The following is a 24,602-nucleotide window of genomic DNA, read 5'->3' on the forward strand; positions in this document are numbered from 1 at the left end:
AGATTTGAAGTGATACTTAATAATGATCTCTTTCAGACAATAATATCAAATTCAAAAGCAAAGCAACTTGTTTATAACATTGCTTGATTGCAAGGGAGTTACCTTTTTTAGATGCTGTTTGGATCTTATCATACATAACTAGAGTTGATTTGCTTTGATCTCTGTTCTATACTTTTGTCTTAACTTAAAAATTTGTTCTGAATTCTCAAGAGTCTCAGGGCATAGTTACATAGAAAGAGCTTGCTGGATGCATCCCTGGTTGACATTCTCTAGATTGTATTTCTAATAAGTTTCAACAACCTCCCCACTACAATTCGATGAAAGTTGTTGATAGCACCAATAGGCAGTGAGTTACATTCAGGTACTTTATTCTTATGTCTAAAGACTCTCCCTATCACTGTGGGAAGACTCTGTTTCTATCAGGATCTAAACAAAACATTGCCAACACAATACAGTTTTAATATAAGGGGTTGGGATTCAAGGCAAACTATCCAGTGTAAGGTTGCCTACAGGTCAGAATGAATAATCTACATAAAATCAGTTTACATAAAAGCTCTTTGTCCTTAATCTCTTTATCTCATAGGCCTCTCTGAGAAGAAACTTACACAAAACTATACTCTGCATGCTCCGCTTCCTTTCTCTTGCTTCCTTCTTTCAAAACAGCAACAAAAGCTCCAGTTCCATGGTTTTCTGGGCCAACATTTCTGGGAAAAACACAATGATGAGTGTTCCCTGGTCCTCTTTCCTCCCTGCCCCCCAGGACCTTCAAAGAGCTACAAAAAAATGAAAGGTGATGTCTGTATGCCTTGTTAGAGTTATAAACCAACACGGACTATCCCAAAATACACCAAAATCAGTAAAAATTATGCTTCAACACTATAAACTACTAAATACAAAAATGAAAATAGACACGATACAGCTGAATAGTACCCTATAGCCATTTTAAGATGTATAGCAGCCAGTTGTATATAAACTAAAATTGAAAGGTCAACGAAGTAATCACAGGATGTGGCTAAGAACTTGCATTTTCTAACATATTGGTCACTCAGTACCATGTCATTTAACTCCATAATGTTGTAAACAGTTGTTGATGTTATGTTGTGGTTTTTAATTGGTCGGGATGATAGTCTACCAGCTCTGCCTTTAGACCAGAGATGATCTCCCCAAGAAACCGTTGAGTTTATCTGGACAATAAGATGCTAGACACTATGCAAACTATATGTTTGCTATGAAAGAATTATGAGTGGATTTGAACTGTAATGCTGCAACTAGGTGGAGGAATCCACCATGGGGGCAGGGTACAGGGAGGTGTTGGGGGATTCTCAGAGACTATGAAACTGCGTTATAAAACCAAATGTAATTAAAAAATAATAATAATAAAAGAAAGGTGATGTCTGACTGCAGTTATCCTGCTGAGGTCTAGAGAGAAAACAAAAAGGTCAGTTCCCAGCAGATTTCCTCTCTGACACAGCTTAGCCGAGTAGGGTAGGAGGTGGCTTGAGATGCTCCACATGGTTTTCTGTAAGTGATATGTTTGTGTTTCTGTTGGTGGTGGTGGCAGTGTGTTTGTTAGCCAATTAAGGATAGGAGACAGGCTGTGTCCTCTGAACCTGCTGTTGCATGCCTTCTAGAGAGACGCTTAAAGGAAAGTTTGAAAGAAAGATTTGGAGAAGAGAAATCTAGGGTCTGGTATTAATTGCATCTCAATGTTCTCATCTGTAAAAAAGGGACAGTAGGACTACAGGATCTCAAAAAAAGAATTGGTCAAGGATTAGAAGAGATCCTGGAATGGTTTCAGGTAGGCCAAATCCTCAAATTCTATACAAAGCTGTGTGTGTGGTCGGGGGAGAGAAGTAGTGTTCATTGAAGAAGTCTGCACCCCTTCTTCAGACTACTAAAAATCAGTAAACTCAAGCTCATTTATATCATTTTTAAAATTGAAATATCTTCATTTGACTCTTCCAGATATCAAATATTTAATTTTCTAAACTATGTTCTGAGTAACAAAAATAAGAAGCACATTATATATTTTTGGTACTAATCTTTAATGCATATTTAAAAATCAGTCCAGACATTGTAAAGTAATTTAACCAAGAAAATAGTATGGTATGATTATTTATATTAAGAATAGTTTTAGCTTCAAAGAGATGAAACTTATCATTAGACACTAATAATTTCCAAACCTCAATTTTTTTATGTGTGCAAATATAGCTGAGAAGTATGAATTTCTCTAAAAATAACATGATGAGAATAAACATTCTTCTTAGAAGTTTGAAGTGGTCAGTCACAAGAAGCAAAGAGATGCTTAAGGAAATCTAAAATGCCCTGAAATGATATGTTACTTCAAAATAATAAATAACACCAAAATCTTTTTTGTTTAGAAAATGATCCATAAATAAATAAATTTATTTTATCAAGAATTGATTATTTACTTTCTGCTTAGGATTTTGGAAGCTAAGCAGTGACACTACTTAGCTGTTTTAACTGTGAGAACTTTAACTTTTTTATTCTTTTTTCTCTGTAGTTAATTTTTTTGCCCTTAAAAATAAAAAGGTAGTGAGCCAAATGTGCTCAAATCATCCTCCTTTCTCAATGAATATAATAATGGGATTCAAAATGCTTTGTTCTCGATGCAGCAATCCTGAGGCTTAAATTATTCAGGTTTATGGTTTCATGTGAGCTATTATTTTTGTAAGTTAACAACAAATGTTTCTTTCTCAATTTACCTGAATACACCCAAAATATAAACACATCAGTAGGTTTGAGAGCTTGACTTTTAATAGAGCTTCCCCTCCTTTCTGATTAATAGAAGTTGCATGATATGTATTTCATTTTCCTAAAACTTAACAGGCAAATATCACTGGGGCGACAAATTTACTCAGAGTATATAGAAGCAACGGTCACAGCTGGTTGCAAAGTCAAAGCTGCACTAAACTGAGTTGGCCTGGTTCCCAGGAATTCTCAGCTCTTAAACAGTATCGGAGAGGTAAGTCCGCCATCTTCAGAAGCTGCACTAACTCTGATCGTTCTCATCCCATTTAATATATTGCTCTGTAACAACGTACTAGGGCACATGTGAGAAACAAGAAAACTGATTCTGCTTCAAAGGCACCACGCTGATACTTCAGGATATACAGCATCCCTATGATATTGTCCCTTTCAAATGACTTTTTCTGAGATGGTTGGTTACCTGACCATTGGGTACACATTTCTGATATTGAAAAATTCTTTCAGAAGCCATACAAGATGCGGTCCACTTGTTTGTACAGATTGGTTGTTTTGCTTGAATTTCTTAGTACTGAGGCATCGAGTGGAATGACTTCAAAGGGCATGTCTTCTAAGGTGATCGAAGTGCACTTCCTAAGGGCCATCACTTGTGCTACCTGTTAATACTACATTGCAATTTTGCACACTATCAGATTGTTACGTGTAATCTCTCACTGTACAAAAGCAGAAACATGCAGGCAACAAGGGAAAGTTTAAGAAATTATATCTATCTCACTGTCATTATAGTACATTTTAGTTGAGAACCAAAGAACTCTACAATGACAATCTCTGACGATAGATGGTATCCAGCAATGTCATCTTACCTAAATCCATCACCACCTCACTTTATCAATAAGAAAATGAGATGATGGAAGGTCAGAGATTTTTCCTTTAGGTGTTTGTAGCTTCCAGATTTTTCTGAATCCTGATCCACTGTTCTGGAGACTCACAATTTATGTATAAAGCCAGTGGAGAATGAATCTATGATGCACAACCTCTAACACATGGTTGGTTATTAATTGTCTTAATTGATATTTACCTAAATTACCCTTGAAAAAAAAGTGATGCGAAAACTAGAGTTAAAAGCAGCAGACTGTTTATTAATGTTCTAAAACAGCAGCTCTGGTGGTTTTCTTGTCACTAACCAAAGTCCTCAGAGGTGTTTGTCAAATAGCTTCAGGTCAATATTAAAATAATTATTTTGCAAATCTCAAGCAGATGGAAAATATTTGGAAAACTCATTTTTTTTCTTAAAATAAACACCTAAAATGTAACATTTTAAACTGTTAAAAACCATTTGTTCGCTACTTATTGAGTTAATAGTGTTTGGCTTGTCCTAGTCTTACAAGTCTCTCAATTCTCAGAACAGATGGCTTCAACTGAATGTCAAAACACAAATTTTACTGTTTCTAATAGTATAGTAACTTTAGAGAGACAAGGCATTTCCTTTTAACTGTTAAAACATTACTTTTGATGCAAAAATTTTTAAAAAGTACCATCTGAGAGACAGATTAAACTGAATACACCAAAGTGACTGCTTAGGAAAATGAACAGCATATAATCTAATATCTTTAATTTTATGTACATGAATATAACATATGTCAACTTTGTACATGAGATACATACAGCATTTAAACATTTTATCCAACAAATAAGACTTTACAATAGTAATATAATTGACTAGAGGACTGTCCACTTAATAATACTTAGATTAAATCTGTACTTTAACAGGAAAGAATTTAACAGTTTACAATCATAGAAACACATGTAAGACAAGACTTTATAAAATAATTTATATATATATATATAAATCCCCTAGCATCTATAGAGATGAATGATTTGCATTTGTGGATGTGTGCAATGAATGGCATCTTTTACATTTGTAGGTAATAAAATAATTTAGAAGCAGTTCATGCAAGTGGTCGAAGCAAGGAATGGCAGATCCTTCGAGATGTCCTCTATCTTTGACATCAAGCGGCATCGACCCCCACCAGCTGCCATGGAGGCACACCAGTACAGATCCTTCCCAGCAATCAGTCTTAGACACAACCATAAGTACACACTCACAGCCTTGCTTCCATACCTGGGGCACACCTTCTCTCAGCTGTGGGAGTAGTCAGTTTATCTTTAAAGTGACTTCATGTTACTCCTAGAGTCCTACGTCACACATCTCTATGCAGGGTGACTAACAGACCTTCCTGGTCTTCACAATTTTACTCTGATACTTCACAGAGTGCCCCCCATGTCCTATGACATAAACATCCAGCAGGTATGATTTTCCAGGCTCAAGACCTTTGATCGTTTCTGTGGTCACTGCCTTCTGTGGATTTTGACCATGGAAATATTTACAGAGAACTTTTTCTGATTTCTTCCTCATGTCTGGTCCTAGGCACTGATTTTGTTCTCTTTTCTTCTGGTCTTCATTGTAGTTCTCATCTACCTCTTTTTTGTAGATGCAAAACTTGTTCCTTTCCTGAGTGCCTAGCCATGCCACTGTGGCTGAAGAACAGGTGCGGAGTTTGTTGAAGGTTTTGATTCTCGTGTCTTCGGGGATCGAGGGAAATGCTTGCTTAGTTGGCTTTGTGCTGGCTAGTATTTTCAACATAGATGAGCCTTTCTTATTTCCTTTCAGTCGAATGAGATATTTGGCTTTAGGTTTCCCTCTCAGCTGAAACTGCCGAATACCTTCCACATTCTGGGACAGAAGCAGTTTCCTGTCTCTCCTCACTTGGATCTGGACAGCATCCAGACAGGAGTGGATGAAGAAGGAGACCTTCTGGTGAGAGGAAATTGGAGCAAACCTTAGAAACTTTGCTCCCTTCCTTTTAACAAACACGTCTGTAACTTTTCCATCTTTCAGCTCTACTGTCTGTTTAGCTTCTTCTTTGGTCCTGGCAAACGTACCCACGTAAGCCGTGCTCATGTTGCTGTTGGTGTTGACAACAAACACGTCAAAGTAGTATTGTGTGTCAGGTTTCAGATCAGACACGGTGAAGATGTTCTTGTTTCCTATGCAGATTTTCTGGATGTCAGTCTTGGGCCTCGAGTAGACATGACGCCCCAGCTTTGGGAAAGGTTTGGTAAGGAAGCTGCGTTCTTTCCCTAAGTTATCTGAGTGAAATCCAAAATGGGCAAAGTCAAAAGGGCTGAAGTCCAGACCAGGTTTTGGTGCCCTCATGAAAGCATCATCGGCAATCAGTTTTGTTTCCACGCCACACAGGCTTTTGAAATTGTGTTCTTTGTTGATGACCACACAGTACTGGATGGGTTGCTTCAGCAAGGACGCCGTGGGGCTTGGCTTCCAGGCCAAAGTAATCGTGGTTCGTCCCAGGGAGGTCACATCTACTCTTGGGTCATAGGGGAGTTCAGGGTAGGGCTGGTCCGACTCTGGCGTTGTGGTTGCGTACACTTTGAAGTGGGTGTCTTTCTCTGTGGAAACAAGTTCCAACTGATACAAACCAGATGGAGAACTGGAAGACATGAAATACTCAACATCATTTCCTTTGTAGGAAAACAGCTCAGTGCCTTTTTCATTAATGCTCTGCTGCTTCTGTTGGTCGAGAGGCTCAGGATCACCTAGAAGGCACAAGAGAAGCATGAGTTCTAGATCAGGGTAGATACTGGCTTGGCAACCTGATGGTGTGTTTCATTTTATTCCTTCTCCATTATAAATATAAGGAATGTTCATACTAGCAAACGGGGAAGCAGAAAAAAAAATTCACAAAATAAAAAATGCATTCATTAACTAATCCATTCTGCAGATACACTTCTGTATTAATTCTTCGGTTTATTTCCAGCTAGTCTTTTCCTTTTCTTTCTTTTGTTTTGTAATTTAATACCATGTACACTCAGTCATGCATGTATGCTCTTCAAGTTTCTCCTTTTGAGTTGTGTTTTCTTACTTAATATTGTAAAAATAATACTGACGATCAATTTAGTATCTTTATATGTATTGATCTTATGTATGTGTGTGAGGTTTCTCTAAATCTGAATTATTTCTCTAGGACAGAATCTAGTTAAGATCATGTTATTTGCTTTCTATAACCTGAATCTTCATTTTTTCTTTTTAAATTTATCTTATTAATTTGAAAGGTAGAGTGACAGAGAGAAACATACATACACACAGAGAGAGATTTTCTGTTCACTGATTCACTCTTTAAATGACTGTACTGGCCAGAGCTAAGCAAGGACAAAGCTAGGAGCTTGGAATTGCAGTCATGGTACCCATGTTGGTGGCAGGAACACACCTTCTGCTGCTTTCCCAGGTACATTGGCATGGAGATAGACAGCTAGAAGAGCAGCCGGGACTTGAACTGGCACTTAGATGCCAGCGTTGTAGGTGGTAGCTTAACCCACTGTGCTACAACACAGACCCCTATCTGTGTCTTCCTCTAATGCACATATCACTGTTCACTTCCATCTTGGTCTGTAACTTCTGTTCATGGTCTCCTTGCACCTTGGTTGATTCCTACCCTTTATTCTCCAGAGAGCCAAGGTTCTTAACCTTAGCTATACATCAAATCATCCTGGTGAGCTTAGAAACATCCTAATGTCCAGACTGCATCTGACAAACACAAAAGCAGAACACCTGAGAGCACCAGCTCTGCATCTGTGGCCTTTAAAGCTCCTCAAGTCATTTTAAATTTCAGGCACAACTGTCAATTACGGCCACAGTGTCCAGTCCAAACTTGTCTACTTTTGTCCCCCCAGTTCTGTCTCCCAACATTTTAACTTACTAAAATCAACATCATCTGATGTTGTCTCCACTATCTCCCTCCTCCCTAGTTCAAAAGCTCCAGTTTAACCTGCACATCTATGCTGTTGTTTCCTGTTAACTGCAGGTTGCTTGTTTTACAAGCCCTTTCACTAGCCACACCGAACTCTGGGCCAGATCTGCCTTGGCTTACCTGAACCCTCTCCGCTGGCCTCCTCGGGCAGCTCCTGGAGGCTGAGCTTCCATTCCAAAGGTGCATCACAGGGAGTCACTGTGACTGATAATGGAGTGTTGTCTTCCTCAACCATAAAGAAATACCTGTGGGAAAGCACACTGATTCAGACCGAGAGCATCCTTCTGACAATCAAGACTTGGTGTGCAGGCTATTTTCATTCATTTAGCAGAAACTTAAAGCAGCTGGTGATCAGAACCAATATGCAGCATTGACTGGAAGTCCGGCAGCCTCAGTCTTCTGTGAGGAGGTTGATCATCAACAAGCACAGTGTGATGTAACAAAAAGATCTCCAGTTACAATTATAAATCAGCATGTCCCTGCGTTCTTTGGTGCTATTTAACATAAGCTCTGCCACTATAAAGTCACAACTGGGAAAAATGTCCCAGTCTGTGGCCTGGCGCTGTTTGTTGTTGTTGTTGTTGTTTATGAAGTTGGTGATAAATTGGCACTTCATCCTTAAGCATTCTGGCAAAGTCACCAACTATTGCAAAACATGACTTTCTCAGCAACTTTGTCTAAAATGCATGCTGCTCTTGGATGATTGAGCTAGGCAATCACAGCTTTAAACTAGTGAATTTTATCCTTTGTTTTATGAATTCAACTATTTTTGGATGAAGAAATTAAGTCACCGTATGAGAAAGAATTTTAAAAAGTAAAGGGCATTGTGTCAGTTGGTGAAAGATAGTTTCCTATTACTGTTTTAAGGCTTTCTGTTTAACTAAATGTGTGTGATTTTAAATTTAACATCTAAAGCATGAAAACATTCTGCTCTGTGCTTTTCCCTCTGACTATTGGATGATGCTCCCAAAGATTTTTTTGAGGAAAAGTAACCTATTGCTCAGCTACAAACATCCTGCACATTCTTACTCCAATAATGTCGATGATTTCATTGAAGTCGCCCTCAAAACATTCAATCTTGCAAATGAGGAAACTATAGTCTCAGCTCTCTGCAGGCCAGAGTTTATGAGAAAGAAGTTTCACTTCCTGTTGGTTGCACCTGCGTCTCTTTGCTCCCTATTTTCTCTGTATCTACCACATGACTGTCTCTGAATTGATTGCCACAGCTTTCCACTCCACTCTTCCTCTGCTACTCTCCTCTCACATCCATAGCTTCTAACTTCTGGAGGGAGCCAGGAAACTGGGCTTGCACATTTTATAAATTCCTAAAAATAAGTTTTGTTCATTTACTGGATTATTTTTTGAAAGAGAGATAGAAATGTCAGATTAAGATCTCCCATCTTCTGCTTCACTTCTCACATACGACAGCTGGGGCTGGACCCACTGGCATCAATCCAGATCTCCCATGTTGATGGAATCAGTCTCCTGAGGCGTCTCTGCTGCCTCCCAGGGTGCACAGGATCAGAGAGCTAGAATAAGGACTGCAGCTGGGACTACAACCTGAGCACCCCAACGTGGTGTATAGGCATCTCATGTGGCATCATAGCAGCTATGCCAAATGTTTACCTCCTTTGGCATCTCCTTCCTGTTTGGGCTCACACTTTGTATGATTCACCTATGCTCCTGATTTTATCCTGTGCCTGTTAACAACTTCCAAATCTAAGTTATCAGCCTAAATCCTTACCCAAATTCCAATTATAATTGTCTTCTTGTGCTGTTCATGAATATACAAAGAGGATTTCTGATTTATACCATTTAATCTAAGCTTCTGATTGTCTCCCCCAAATCAACTTGTGCAGTGGATCCCTTCTGAGTAAGTGACAGACAACTCTAACCTTCCTGCTGATCAGGAGAGTCCTTGACTTTCTCTCCCTCATGCAGTGGTCAGCAGATGCTTTCTGCTTCATTTTTAAAGTAGCTCTAGCATCGGTCCTTTGGTTCCACTTCACCAAATCCTCAGTCTCCTATGCCTAAGCTTTGTGATAGCTTCCTCTCTGCTCTCGCTGCTCCCAGCCTTTGTGTCCTTAATTCCTTCTTCGCTCCCCCAGAAAAAGTCAACCTTGGAAACCTATGTCAAACATGTCACATCCCACTGCTCAAAAACCCTCCAAAAGCATCCCTGCCCTTCCAGAGCTTGCGTTATTTTATGACTTCTTCTATTTTCAGCCCATAAACAATTGCCAAGACCCTCCTCCATCAGCCTCTGTGAGCTCCTTTGAGATGCATATGGAACCCTGCTGCCTCCGCACTCCTAACCACACTCTCCCTTCACCCGAGATTCTCTCCCTCCTGATGGGAACCTTGCTGACAGTCTCCACTCCCATACTATCTTGCTTTAGATACATTCCTGCCCATCAAGTTTTACTCAATAGTATTTTGAGGCACTTATTTCTATCAGAAAAATTACGCATTTATTTCTTCACATGCTTGTTTTTCCATCTCCTCCCAACTAGGTAAAGGCTACAAGGAATTGAAAATTTGGTTCACTAATGAAACTCAAAGATTAAAACAATTCTCAAAAATGTTTACTGAATGAACTAATGAAAAGATATTGCCCACTTGTCTACTTTTAACATACCCAAGTCATTCTTTATGTTTCACCAAGAGTAATATTTTTTAAAACATTAATGTTTTTGTGATTTCAAACCTAGAGCCTTTTCTTTACATTTTTAGCTTAGAGGAAAAACCCTCAACAACTGTTCATATAGTCAAAAGCTGCTCAATGGTACAGCTTTACCTGCTGCACCAGACTCTCCTCAGGCAGCCTCTACCCTTAGGTTTCTGTGCTCAGACCATTTAGAACTTCTTTATTTTTTTTTTTTCAAATTTCACCTATGGGAGCTTACCGATGGTTTTCTGGGTTTGAAATTCACTACCCCGCCTTTACTCATATTTCAATATCACTTCTTTAGTAATGCTGTTTTCTGAATCTTTTTGAATCAGATTCTTTTAAATACTTGCAGAGTGTTCTATAGATATTATTTCCACAATTAACTGAAATCCTGTGGCAATAGCTTAATATTATGTCACCAATGTAATTTTCCCCATAAGGGTCAATTTGCTATTTTTGTTCCAAGTCATTGGATTTTCAGGATGTAAAACGGATTTCTGCAAGTAATAGGCAGCTCTCTGATGAACAGTTTTAAGTGAATTAGTTACAAGTTAATCAATAAGACCCAATACTAACTCACATCTTTTTGTGCTAGCCTGAGCGGACGTATACCTAGAATCTTTTTATATTTGAATGTATAAAACCTGAATGGAAATAATGTAAATACTTCTCTCCCCTCACCAAAGACAATTTGGAGACGGAAGGTGGAGATGGAACAGTGGAAGGATTAACAAAGACAAGATACTATAAAATCAAACCCAACATTTTTAACAAACAGGTAATATATCATTTGTGGGCTGATGGAAGTGGAGCATCTAGGACTTGAATCAGCACCCAAATGGGCTATCAATATTACAGGTAGGGATGACCTGCTTTACCACAACACCAGCCCCATGGGAGATGATTTTTATGTTGCAAAGATATAAGTGCAACAAAGCAATTTGTTTGGCATTATATAAATGAAGAGTACCTACAGCTTTTTTAATTTTTGAGTGTCATTTGAGTAGCACTACTAACCAATGTCAAAGCAAAAAAAAAAAACTACATGCAAATTCTATTTTGTTCTGTTCTCACTTCCTATAAGTAAGCAGTCTGTTTCCCAATGTAAGCAATTGTGTCTTAAACACAGGGCAGCGACTTAACAGCAAATAAAGCAATGTTTGCGTTGCACAAGGTAATTAATTATCATACATATAAAACTGTAAGGAGTCCCTCAAAGTCAATGTTTTCATGTGGAAGCACTTATGGTTCGGGATAAACTATGACCCGAGTAAATGTAACAGTTGGACAAACATTTATCGTGTACCATGTGCAAAGCAATTGAGAGGAGACTGGTGATCAAAGCTGCAAGGACATGATGCGTGTGTTCAGGTATTTACTGGCCAGAGAGAGATGAAACAAATAATTAAGGAAACATGGCAGCAAATTACAATGCCAACGCTGAGATATAAACACATCACTAGTCATGTAACTTTGGGAATTCGTGTGTAAACAACAGGATAATAAATCAATGTGTTGTCTTTTTCTACTTATTATTGCTCAGCTTTGTATTTTGCCTTTAGTTGGCACATCAGCAATGACCATATGTGCTTACCACAGCACTGCAGCCTTAGAAATGCTGTTTCCTCTTATACTGTGACTCTTTATTTAGCTGGTGTAGTAGTTAGCATTTCTTCTAAGGGCTCCTGTAATTATTTGTGCAACAAGTACAAATGTAGAGAGTGAACAAATGAAAAAAATAAGAACGAAGGAAGGGAAAAGCACTGCTTATTTTGTAATATTCGGTAAAAAAAAAAAAGCATATTGTAAAGGAAAAGGAGTATATTTTAAGGGCACTCTAGTAGCCAAACTTGGTGAATTTTGAACAGACTGAAAGGATAAAGCTGATAAGAAATTTTTTATTGATATGATTATGCAATGTGGAATGCTGTATTTAGAAGTACTGTGTGGAAAGGGATGCATAAATATATTTAGGGAGTGAAAGTAATTGACAAAGAAAATTCTGATTTGATGTGACTCATTCAAAATTTTTAGGTAAAGAAATAATGTGAAAAACAAACTTTGTAAAGAAAGATTTCAGCTATTTTTTAAAGATCAGTTTGAAGTATGAGAACTGCCTTGTATGTCATATCCTGTTTTCACAGACAGCATGCAGGTAGGGACGAGAACAACAAGTTCTTTCAAAGCAATAATCCTTTCATGGTGTCTTCACTCTTATGAATGTCATGTAAAGATCCAGTTCTTTATATGTTAATAACAAGTCTGATCTCAGCTTATTGTATTCATTCAAACAAATAATTATACCTTGCAAGTGCTGAAATGACAGCCAAACAACAGTTCACTTCAATGAAAACAAGAAAACACAACATCAACCATCATTTAAACCAACCAACTGGTTGGATAGCAGGACTACTCAGTGGAAGAGGTTTAGATCCTCACCTGTTATTTTCCACCAAACTGAAAAAATAACCTAACTATCAGGCACATCTCAGTCATTAGAAAATAGGTTATTGATATAATATAGATTTTAAAAATTGAAAATAAACAAACACCAAGAGGTGACCAGAGAGTGAGCAAGAGACAGGTAGAAATAAAAAGAGACAATGGGAAAGACAGCGCTCTCATCCACTGGCCCATGTCCCAAACAATCACAGTGGATGGAGCTGAGCTGGTATGGGAACCGAGAGTCATGAATTCAAAGCAGGGCTCCCATTTGGGTGGCAGAAACTCTTTTTCCTGAGTCATTGTCACTTCCTCCCAGCGTCTGCATAAGCAAGAAGCCAGTGTCTAGAGAGGGAGCTGGATATGAAACCTGGGAACTTCAATATGGGAAACAGTTTATCATTTGAAATGCTGATTTGTTCCACATCAAAAGGAGAAATTGTCTTTGAAGTATAATTATCTAACGATTAATTTTTATAAAAGTGGAGAGGAGGGTCTCAATATTCTTAAGTCAGTCATCTGAAAAATAATTAGATTATAAAATATACACTATTTATATTACACAGTTTTGAAAGAACCAAGGTACTTATAGACATCATGCAAGTTCAATATATTGCTTGATTTCATTCTCTTAGATTCAATCACATTTTAAAAGAAATATTATCTCCCATAATTCAATATAAAACCTTTAAGAATCTTGTATATACAATTACTTTGGTTTTTATGCCCTAAAGTCCTTCTTAGAGAAATTAGGAAAATAATCATTACGAAGTAGAAACAATGCAAGAATTGTTTTCTTTATCCAAAATTAGACCACATTCTACAAAAATGATTTTACATTTAATGGTTATAAGTTGATTGTATATTTTTCTTACTTAGAGAAAATAGGCAATGCTATTTGTAGATTCATATGCCAATTGTCTAACTAAATTTAATGATTAAAATCTTTTTATTTTTTTAAACATTTAAAAATTATTCTCACATTTTTAGACTATTGAAAGAGATGAGGGGAGAAGAGAGAGAAGGAGAGGGAGAGTGAGTAATGACCTGTTTTCTGCTTCACTTCCCAGATGCCGGCAACAACTGACGGTGGGCCAGGCTGAAGCCAGAAGTCTGGGACTCAGGCTGCATCTCCCACATGAGTGAATGAACCTGACTATTTGACCATCACCTGCTGCCTCCCAGGATGTGCACTAGCAGGACGCTGGAATCAGAAGAGTCAAGCTGAGAGACTCTGGTACAGAATGTGAGTATACAAACAGGTCTCTTACAACTGTGCCAAATGTCCACCACTATTTCCTTTGCAGAAGGTACCTTCTATAAGCATATTCATATAGAAAATTTGTGGGGTGTATACCTTTTGGGCGTGTCTCTAAAGATATAACTGCTGATTTCAGCTCCATCCGGAATTACTGATGAATCATGAAAGAATGCTTTGTCCCGGATCTGCATCTGAAAGAGTTCCTCATCTCGAGTGGGCAGCTTCTGTGTCCTTGAGCCGAGCGGTAAGAGCAACCACAGCAGACAACAGTGGATCAGCACCATCCTGGGCCAACACAAACGATCATATTAGTTCTTCAGGTAGACCTTGGACAAGTTGCAAGGATTAACACTATTTAACTTCCAACCCAGTCTTCCCAGTCTTATACATTTTATCATGTTTTGGACACAGGGGTATGATCTTGACAGCAGTTCTCCTTTTCCATATTTAATTTCATGAAGTCAGGGACAAATCCACTAAAATTTCAAAAATCAAAATGATTTGGAAATAAAGGACTCTTGATACATTAACTTTCATGAGTGCTAAGAGAGAATATCCTCAACTCATTATCAGCAGCCAATATAGTAGTCACAGATTATGTCACATCAATGCCTCAGAGTCTGCTGAAATGATCAATCAAGGTCAGTTTTTCAAGCTTTTACAAAAGTCGCACCATTGACTAATTGAAATTGTTTAGCAGTTCAGTCATTAATTGCTGCTATGATCCATTAGTCACATTCAATGCACACGATGACCCAGAAGTTTCTTTTTCACAGTTACCCTTATTCCAACATCACATTTTCATAAGGCAGAGACTGCTAGAGATTATAAAGCTCAACTTTTTCACAGGTTGAAATAATATGCCCAAGATCATATGGCGAGATTTTTTTTTTTTGATACATAAGGATTACGGACTGCATTACTCTTCAAACCTACATTTACTAAATCCAAAACTTTTCATGTTAGAAAGTGGGCTTAGACTTTCATATCGACCTGCAACTTTGAAATTGATCCTAAGTACCAACAGAGTCTTTTCATTGAGTTATGAATCAGCATAAGTAGTGGATTTCCAGCAAAAATTATGTAAGAAACAGGAATTACTTTTCAACTACTCATTTTTATAGGGATGGTATGAAGGATGCTATCTCTTAATGTTGGTCAGAGTCCGCAGGAGAAGTCCAGGGTAGGTGAGTTCATTATGTGTCATATATTAGTGAGAGGCAATGTACAGGTTGGTACATATGCATTTTTTTCTCAAAGAAAGAACCATGGTAAGGAATTATATTCTTTCACTTCTTTGACACCAAAGAATGCAAATATTAGAGAAATATCTGCAGAGAGTACAGATTTAAATACTGCAGGGAGTGGAAAAGCCAAATGCAAATAATTTGAGATGGAATGAATAGATCTTGATTTTATTTCCCATCCTTATGTCTTAATTATATATTAACTGAGCTTGACTCAGAACTCAGAAATTTGAGGGGTTTTGTCTCAGCTCCTGACCAGATGATCTTAGGCAATTCCCTTGGAGATTATAGACTTTGGTTTCCTGTGAGGTTTGGAAAGACAATCTCTACACTCTAAAAATGAACAAGAATTCTGACAGAATATGAACATCCTCTTCCCAAGAGGCTAGCAGTTTAAGAATAAGCCCACATCTTAACTTCACTAAATAATCTTCCACTCCAAAGTCCAGATTATTGTGAAGGAGAAAGCTAAGAGGAGCAGAGAGATGAGTGGAAGCTCACGTGAGTTACAAAGAGGAGACAGGGGCTATGTCCGCAATGGCAAAAATCAGTTATCCTCTTCTAAACAAACAGGGACATGATAGCACAAAATGAATGACCCTTTTTCCTCCTCTTCTGCCTGGAGTTGGTAGAAAAGAAATATATGTGTAGCATTTGATACATTGCCCCCATGAGAAATACTTCTATTTTAGCACAAAACATATCTAGTTTACTTCCCTTATAGCACCATTCCATAAAGTTGGTTACTGAGAGCAAACAGGGCATAAAATTAAAAAGAGAGAAGGAAGGGAGGAAGAGAGGGAGGGAGAGAGAGAGAAAGAGAGAGAAAGAAAGAAAGAAAGAAAGAAAGAAAGAAAGAAAGAAAGAAAGAAAGAAAGAAAGAAAGAGAAAAAGAAAAAGAAAAAGAAAACTTGTCCCTTTGGAAATAGAATTTGGGTTTCTGTACCTATTAGAAACTCACCATGGGAGTGCTAGAATGTGACAGACTCAAGCCTATATCCTGGAGACAGTCAAGGGCAGCCTTATCTCATTAGGAACCACATCTACCCATAAAGCTGTCAACCACACAGTGCCACTGCTCAACTTAGCAGGACAAGCTCCTGTGCCCCAGGGTATGTGGGAGATTTAGGTCAGCTCCAGAGTCAGAGAAGCAGCTTGCCATGACTGATAGGAATTTTCCCAATGTCCTCAACTGCCCTTTGGAGGAACTTTTTCTTTATGAATTTATGTAGTTGTGAGAACTGAATTTTGAGATAATATCAATATTGATAACTGGTATTACTTGTTAATTGTTTGCTAGAAAAGCAGAGAAAGAGATTCTATTTGATGGTTCAGTTCCTAAAAGCCCACAACATCAGGGGTTGGCCTAGCCTGGAGCCAGGAGCTGGAACTCCATCTAGGTCTCCTACTAGTATGGCAGAAACCCAGGTACGTGAGCCATCCGAAGTCTCCTAGGTGAATTTATAGCTGGAAACTGTATCCAAAGCAGAAGTGGGATTTGGGTCTGGGCATTCTGATACAGGTTTCAGCATGTTAGCTGGCTGTGCTGAAAGTCATCCTCCTATTTTTTTTTCTCATATTAAAGATGAGCCAATATGCCTACTCAGGTAAAAATCATATATTAAATACTACTGATGTATAAAATATGAATGATTTATATGGTTGACTTAAAACATGGTAAACCAGGGAGGTGTTTAGCCTAAAGGTTAAAATGTCTACCTCCCACGTTGAAGCTTCTGTGTTCTAGAATCAGCTCCTACTCGTGACATTTTTCACGACAATGCTGATCCTTTGGTTGGGCGGTGGTGATCGTGCAAGTAATTAACTCCTGCTGCCTACATGGGAGACCTTGGTTGCATCCACAAATCTTGGAACTGATGCTGGTCCATCCAGCACAATCATGGTAGGCACATGAGGAGGGAAGCAGCAGATGAAGTTATGAATTCTTTCTCTGTCCTTTGAGTAAATAGTAACTATAATTTAAAACATATAAATATCAAACTATATTAGCATATATTCTTCATATAGCCACTTAGTAATTTAATATCAGTGAACAATTTCAGCTTATAGGGTTACACAGAGTGGAGTGTTGGGAGGCGATTTTTCCTGGGTCTGTCTGCAACTCTTGGCAGTAGAATCATGGACTGCCTTTGTTCCATATCATGTTTGCAAGGCTGTTTAGCCAACAGCCTTGGAAGAAAAAGCTGCTGGTTGGAGAAAAGAGTAGGCCTGTTTGCCACCCAGTACAAAAGGTTTGGTTTCCCTGAACTTGAGGTTCCTCTCCTATTTTTAAGCCTACTTCCAGGTGTTGACTCTATCCGTCCCTGTCTGCAACCCCATTTGTTCAGGGAACAAGTGGAAGAAAATGTTGATTCTGTGCCCACAATTATTTCTTTCAGCAAAAAGAATCTTTGTTTCTGACCCAGGAGACCTGTGTCTTCCAGCAGGCTTATGCACTAGCTTGCAATTAGGGTAAAATCTCAAATTTGTTACAGTTCTTCACACTAAGTTACTATTTTACATATTTATCTTTCTTATTAGTTATGGTGTACATTTTCATTTAGCACCAAGAGAAATAGAATTAGTTTCATCTTTTTGTTTGCTTCTTTAAAAGTAGTTTATTTCTCCCTAACTAAAATTTGATCAAACCACACTCTTAGGTTATTGAAGCGCTAAATCATTGTAACTGTCACATAAGTTATGGGAAAAACAGACATTATAAAATCAAGTTTAAAATTAGCATGAGGTTAAACCTGAAGAATTTAAATTCTATCAGAGTATGATTTTTCAAAATGTTATCCAGTAATATTCAACTATCACTGAGGAAAAGCTTATTCAGACACTACAAAACAGTGATCATTTGCTTAATTTGCTCTGATTTAGATATTAACTTATTAAAGATAATATTTAACATTTATTTAATTTATTTTCAGAGTTGACCAGAGAGAAATGTAGATAGATCTCCTGTTCTCTGGTTTATTTTTCGTATGTCTGAAGTGGCCAAAGGTTGGATAGGATGTATTTAAAAGAAGCCCTCAATGTAGCTAATGAAAAAATACTTTGCAGATGCACTCCCCAGAGTTTCACAATTTATATTCACTGATAAAAAAATATGAAGTTTCTATTATTTCGCAGCTTTTTTCTGCCATTAATAAAATATTCTGTCTTAGACATTCAACTAAAGCATTGCTCACTAGAAATAAACAACTTGAAAATTGTCGTCTTTAGGCTGGGTTAACTTAGTCCCGGAGAACAGAGTTCTCTTCTAAGATAACAAAAGTGCCCTCTAATGGTATGGCTTTTCCTTTTATTCTTCATTGTTACATCTAGGTGTCCTGAGCTTATCTAGACTTAAAGTTTAAGCAAAATAACATGCAATGGCATTTCCCTTTCAGTACTCTTTCTCATTTTCTGACCATCTGGTGGATAATGTAGGAAATTTGGACAGAAAGTAACTTCACTGCTTTTCTCCAATTCAGGCTCCACTTTAAACACAAGCAGAATGTGGCTAGGATGAGTCCAAATATATGTGATTTGCTGGACAGGTCAGTCCATGTGGCAGCACTGTTATTCGCAGTCCAGAAAAAGCTCTGTGGTGCCGTCCTGCTGCCTGAGAAGACGGACTCCGACCATTCTAATTAGGAAGTGCTGATGGCACTGAGCACAGGGATGTTTAACTCAAACTCTGATATTATTTGTTTTGTCAAAGGCCTTCTGCACACACACCTTCATGTCTTGCCAAAGCTGAAGAGAGAAAAAAAGGACCCAATGATTTCATACACCTCAGACTTTGGAAAACACATTATTGGTGATGTGAACTAATCCTCTTTTGAAATGTCATTGTGTCCCAGGTTAAAAGGGAAACTGTTCTTGACATAGAATTGTTTGAACATTAACCAGATGTTTTCCATTTAGCAAAGTTAGGAAAGGGCCTGGGCATTACAAAGTGAATCACTTTAATGTGATTACCTTGTATCATATGGATGAATATGCACAAATTCAGGGTCACCAATTTAGAAATATTGCAGTTCAATGCATTGGGATAAGAGTAAGGGTAAGTTCATAATAAGTTTTCTAACATTAAGAATCTTTCAAATATAAAGATAGAGCATTTTCTTCTTGTTTGCTATTCAGCAGGTAAATATGCCATCCAAGGGATATACAGAAGGGATTTCTTTTCCTTGTTTTAGGACTGTTAGTTTTTGTGAATCTATTTTCTTCTATTATTTTGCAGGACTTGATTTGGGGGTGGGGGAAGAGAGGGGGTGCTGCTTCCACTAGTCTCCCAATGATAGAAGGAAAGTGGGATGGTATAGACTGCATAGACTGTATGGGATGAATTATAGGGTGATCTCTAAGAAAACATCATGGAGTAGAGAGGAAGCATTTATATTGCCCCACAAGGAATAGGGAGTGGAGCAAATGATGGGCAACTAGAAGCATACAAATAGTTCTAAGATATATACATATTATATATGTATATATATATACATATTAGAATATATATACATTATATATACGCATTAGAATATATATATTATATATATTAGCAATAATTTTAACTTTACTCTGTAGAGGCTTCAGTGTAGTCAAAACAGGCCAAACTGACCTAGCATATCCATGTCAAAACACTTACAGTGGTAAAATGATTAAGTCAGAGGCAGCATCAAAAATGAAAGGGAGTTTGAATAATTTATCATTGTATCAAGGAGCCATCCAGGCTGACCTCTATCGCTGCAGAAAGCACAGCATGCCTCCAGGGCAATGACATCTGCCCCAAGGCTCTGCAGCAGCTCCATGACTGTCATTTTGAGAAGTTTATGTGCAATTACATAAGACCAGCTAGTCAACATACCAGACTTGGTTAAACCACTGGTTAACCTAGTGAACATAAAAATGTATCATTGCAAATTATAAAGCCATGCATAATTACTGAATAAATTTTGCTAATTTTAAACTACTTAAAAAGTTTTAAAATGTATTTAACCACAAATATTGAGAATCTTGTCTTATGAGGATGACGCATTTCAAACCAATACAGAGTTTGCCTTTCTCAAAAAAAAAAAAAATGAATGCAGAAACACCAAGAGAGGGAATTACCATTCACTGGTTTATGCCTTGAGAACCCTAAACAGCTGGTGTGAGCCGGGTCAAAGCCAGAAGTCTGGATTGCCATCTAGGTCTTCTACATGGGTGTCAGGCATTCAATTACTGGGACCACCATATGCTGCATCCCAAGGTGTGCAATAGCAAAAAGCTGGATTGGGGAGAAGAGCCAGTAGTCTCAAACCCAGGTACTCTGACATGAAATGAAGGCATACCAACAGGTGACTTACCTGGTGCCAAATGGCCACTCATACCTTTAGTAATTATGGACAACTGTTTAGTTAATAATACCTTGTCAATGCAAGGAATTTTCCCATCTGGTTCACTTTGGTTCGTATATAACTGCTCAAGGCTCTCTGAAAATCAGGTATGATATTAATGAGGGCACTGTGACATTTTTCAACTCCATACACTCTTCAAAACAGATGTCAGCAGTTGTGTCTACCTATGGTAATGAAACCAATGCAAACTTTCTCACTTCTCTTATTGGCAACAAAGGCCCTGCAAATTCCCCGCAGAGACACAAGAATGTATTTGCCATAAACACCATTAAGCTCTTCTAAAAATTACATGTTATAAAACCCAAGATCAGATTTATTCATGTAAATATGTCTTGAAAAGTATCCAATTAAAAATGCATAGTATCATTAAGATTCAATTAAAAAACAGCAAATGAGCCTGATCATGTGTAGAGTATAAACTTGAAAAAAACTTACAGTGACCAAAAATAAGGATGGTCAAAGCAAATGCATCTGGAACAGATGAAACCTAATGTTTAATTATACAGAGTGGAAAGTGCATGATTATAATTTAGTGAGGATAATTTTAAGGAATGGTCTGCTACAAAGATTTCTGGTATTTTCCTTTTCAAGTGCAAATATTTAGTCTTTTTAACTTCTATTTTTAAACTCAAGGACATTTGTTTTAATTTGGTTCATCCATGCCACATCTGATAATAAATCTGGATCATTTAAGCTAACTGGAAAGAAAAAAAAAAAAACTGTGGCCTTGGTCAGGGAAGGGCCTCTGATCTGCTCTGAACTGCTTTCCACTAGCCCAAGGGTCTCGGAGTCTTCCCACCCAAGAGCAGAGGGGAGTATTGTGGCCTGGGTGGTTGAACAACACATGGAATATCTGCATCCTATGTAAGGGTGTTGGTTTGAGTCCTTGGTGCCCTACTTCCCATCCAGCTTCCTGCTAGTGCATCCCAGGAGGCAACAATTTCTCAAGTGATAGGGCTCCTCCCACCTCAAGGGAAACCTGGATGGAATTCCTGCCTTCTAGCAAAGGCTCTTGGCTTTAGCCGGGAAAACCTTGGTGGTTTGGTGCAGTTGGGGAGTGAAAAAGTTCTCTCTCTCTCTTTCTCTTTTTGTGTTTTTCTACCAAATAAAAGTAAAATAAGATAAAATAAGATGAATGTTTTAAAAAATAAAATTTCAAGAATTAAAAGCATTAGAAAGCCCACCATTTTCCATCTGGAATGACCAGTTTCCCTCAAGGCAGAAATGCAAAAGCAGAAAAGCTAAACTTTTCAGCAACTATTTTGTTTTGTAGTTTTGTAAACAATGAGTGTTCTCTCAAGTTAGTGTATTGTTCTGTAAGTTCATATATCTTCTACCATGATGGAAAATTGGAGGGATATACAGAATATTGTGATTTGGTAATTCCATATTTGAAAAGTGGCAACAAAGCAGATAGAATTCAACTCACAGTCTCCTGTAAGGACTGGTTCTTGGCTTGTGCTAGCTGCGCTTTCATTTTGCAGTAACTGTAGAGTGCAGATGAAACATACCAACTCCATCCAATAAAGTGGAACTGGCATGATGCACAGGACCTATGCGCTAAGTCTCTCCAAATGCAGGCAGTTGTTACATAATGGCATGATTATGAAAGGCTTTAGAGTTCATTATGTCAATAATCTATGGATTAGGGACTTACACATGCATTTAAGCTGCAGTGATTCCAACCTCCACTAACACTTCTCTCACTGCCTGCCAACTTTCTTTCTGGAAGGAAATTAAATTAATATAGAAAAGCAATTTAAAAATGCAATATGCCAAGAATTTGGGTAGTTTCCATTCTGTCACTTGGATTCTCTGATCCTCATGATGTGTATGTAGTTCATAACAGGGTCAAAGTCAGGGTATTCTAATTTTAAATGATGGGCAATTCTACAGAGTAAGAATGATTTGCCAGTAGCATTTAATAATAGCACATAACAGCCTAGAAGATGACATATGGCTTGCCATGGTCAACAAGCAAATGATTAATTCCTGCTCTGTGTAGGACTCTAAAATTTTGACTTTTTTTTTAAAGGAGCGACAGAGAGAAAGATCCTCTACTAGCCTGTTCATCCCTCAGGGGGCCATCATGGCCAGTGATGAGCCAAAACAAACCAGGAGACAAGAGCTTCTTCCAGGTCTCCCACACAGGTGCAGGGTCCCAAGCCTTTGGGCCAACCTCTGCTACTTTCCCAGGGTCACAAGCAGGGAGCTAGATAGGAAGTGGAGCAGCTGGGACATGAACCTGCACCTATAAGTGATCCTGGCACATGGAAAGCAAGGATTTAGCCACTAGGCCATTGTTTCAGGCCCTAAAATTTTGACTTTCAAGTAATCATTTTAACTAAGAAGAAAATTTTCAGTAAGATACTACATGTATTCTTTATAGAACAACAAAAACTAGACATGATTAGTAGAATTAAAATCAAGAGAATAAAAAATTTTCCAGTTTTTTTTTTCTCTTGGAATGGCAATATCATTAATGCAGGAATCCTGAAGTCAGCAGGATAATATGGGGTGCAAAACTAAACAGGCTTAACACCGAAATGGGCAAGGAGTTAGCTTAAGGGAAAAAAAAAAAAAACAGAAGTTAACCAAATACAATCACCAGGGCACTCAGGGTCATTAGAATGGGCACCAAGTTCTGAAGTATAATACAAAACACCTGAAAAACAAGGTTACTGAGAAATTACATTAAAAGGTAAGTTTATTTTGATTCAAAAAGTTGGCATTTATGCATATGTATAATCTTTAAAAGTTCATGAAAAATATATATGTCAAACACGTAAATGCCTTCAAAATATTTTGTACCCAAAAGAAACTTATCTTTATTCCCTTTTTCCATGAATGAACTTTTTGGAGTATCTTCTCATGATAAACATGGAAAATAGAATCTTTTGTACATTTCATTCGTATATTTGTCAAGTCCTCAATAAATTTAGAAGGATTGATGAGCCAAACTGACTAATCAATATATCTGCTACCTTGTGATTATTATGAGCTTTGCCTAATAATGACATAAAAGTTGAAAGTTTAAGGATCATGGCAGAAGAATGGGCAAGGGCAGTTGAGAGGGCCTCTGAGACCCCTTAGCACATGCTGGAGTGCCTGCATTAGAGTCCCAGCTCTGTGTTCTGTTCTAGCTCACTTCTGATGCGTGCTCTCCAGGCAGAAGCATTTGGGTCCCAGGCATCCATGTGACATACCTGGATGGAACTCCTGTTCCCTGGCCCCTGGCTATTGGCTCCTGGCCCAGATCAGATGTTGTAGGGCATTTGGTTTGTAAACCAATGGAGCTTTACAGTTCTTTCTCTGTGCCTCTGCCTTTCAAATAAATGAAATAAATTTTAAAACAAAACTGGAAAGAATACTCCTGGCAGGAAAAAGTCTGGAAAACTATTATCCTCTTCAATCTTCTATAAGCAACAAGCCTTTTATCATTTATCTATTCAACTCTAAAAGGTATATTTACTTTATTTGAAAGGCAGAATAATAGATAAAGGAGGGGAGAGAGACACAGACAGAGAGCGATCTTCCATCCACTGGTCCACTCCCCAACTACTCACAACAGCCCAGTCTGGCTAGGCTGAAACCAGGAACCAGGAACTCTTTTGGATCTCTCATATGGGTGTCAAGGCCTCAAATATATGGGTCATTTTCTGCTGTCTTCATGGGCACATTAGCCAGAAGCGGGATAGGAGGCCAAGCAGCTGAGGATTTCAATCTGTGCTCCAAAATAAGATTTTGTCACAAAACAGGACGTGGCACCCACTGTGCCACAATGCCAGTCCCTGACCTTTAAATAAATAAATAAATATCACATATATATGTACTTTCCATCTATTTCAAGTAGTACATTTATTTCATCAAATATTTTTAAATATTCAAAATGTTGTTCATATGATCAAAACAAGGTATCTGAATTTTAAGATTCAAAGAGACTTCTGTTCTTCCCACAAGCCTGGCTTTAAAACTCACTCTGGCGTCTCTTCCAGTGATATCTTCCAGACACAAGACTATAACTTCCATAGACTTGTAATC

At 38.0% G+C, this 24,602-nt stretch overlaps 1 protein-coding gene across 1 annotated transcript in view; it reads right to left on the reverse strand.

Moving 5' to 3' along the window:
- Nucleotides 1–4,315: 4,315 nt before the first annotated feature.
- The window catches only part of NDNF (neuron derived neurotrophic factor), a 34,678-nt gene continuing 14,391 nt past the window's right edge, over nt 4,316–24,602 (reverse strand). The window contains exons 2-4 of the mRNA XM_040967159.1: nt 14,024–14,212; nt 7,674–7,798; nt 4,316–6,342 (exon numbers count right to left, since the gene is read on the reverse strand). Coding sequence (XP_040823093.1) covers nt 4,952–6,342; nt 7,674–7,798; nt 14,024–14,211 — 1,704 coding nt within the window. The 5' untranslated portion in view covers nt 14,212 and the 3' untranslated portion in view covers nt 4,316–4,951. The remainder of the gene's footprint in view (nt 6,343–7,673; nt 7,799–14,023; nt 14,213–24,602) is intronic.

Source organism: Ochotona curzoniae, unplaced genomic scaffold (genome assembly GCF_017591425.1).
Source record: "Ochotona curzoniae isolate NIBS_2020 unplaced genomic scaffold, NIBS_Ocur_1.0 scaffold_4506, whole genome shotgun sequence".
In the NCBI taxonomy this organism is placed as follows: Eukaryota; Metazoa; Chordata; class Mammalia; order Lagomorpha; family Ochotonidae; genus Ochotona; species Ochotona curzoniae.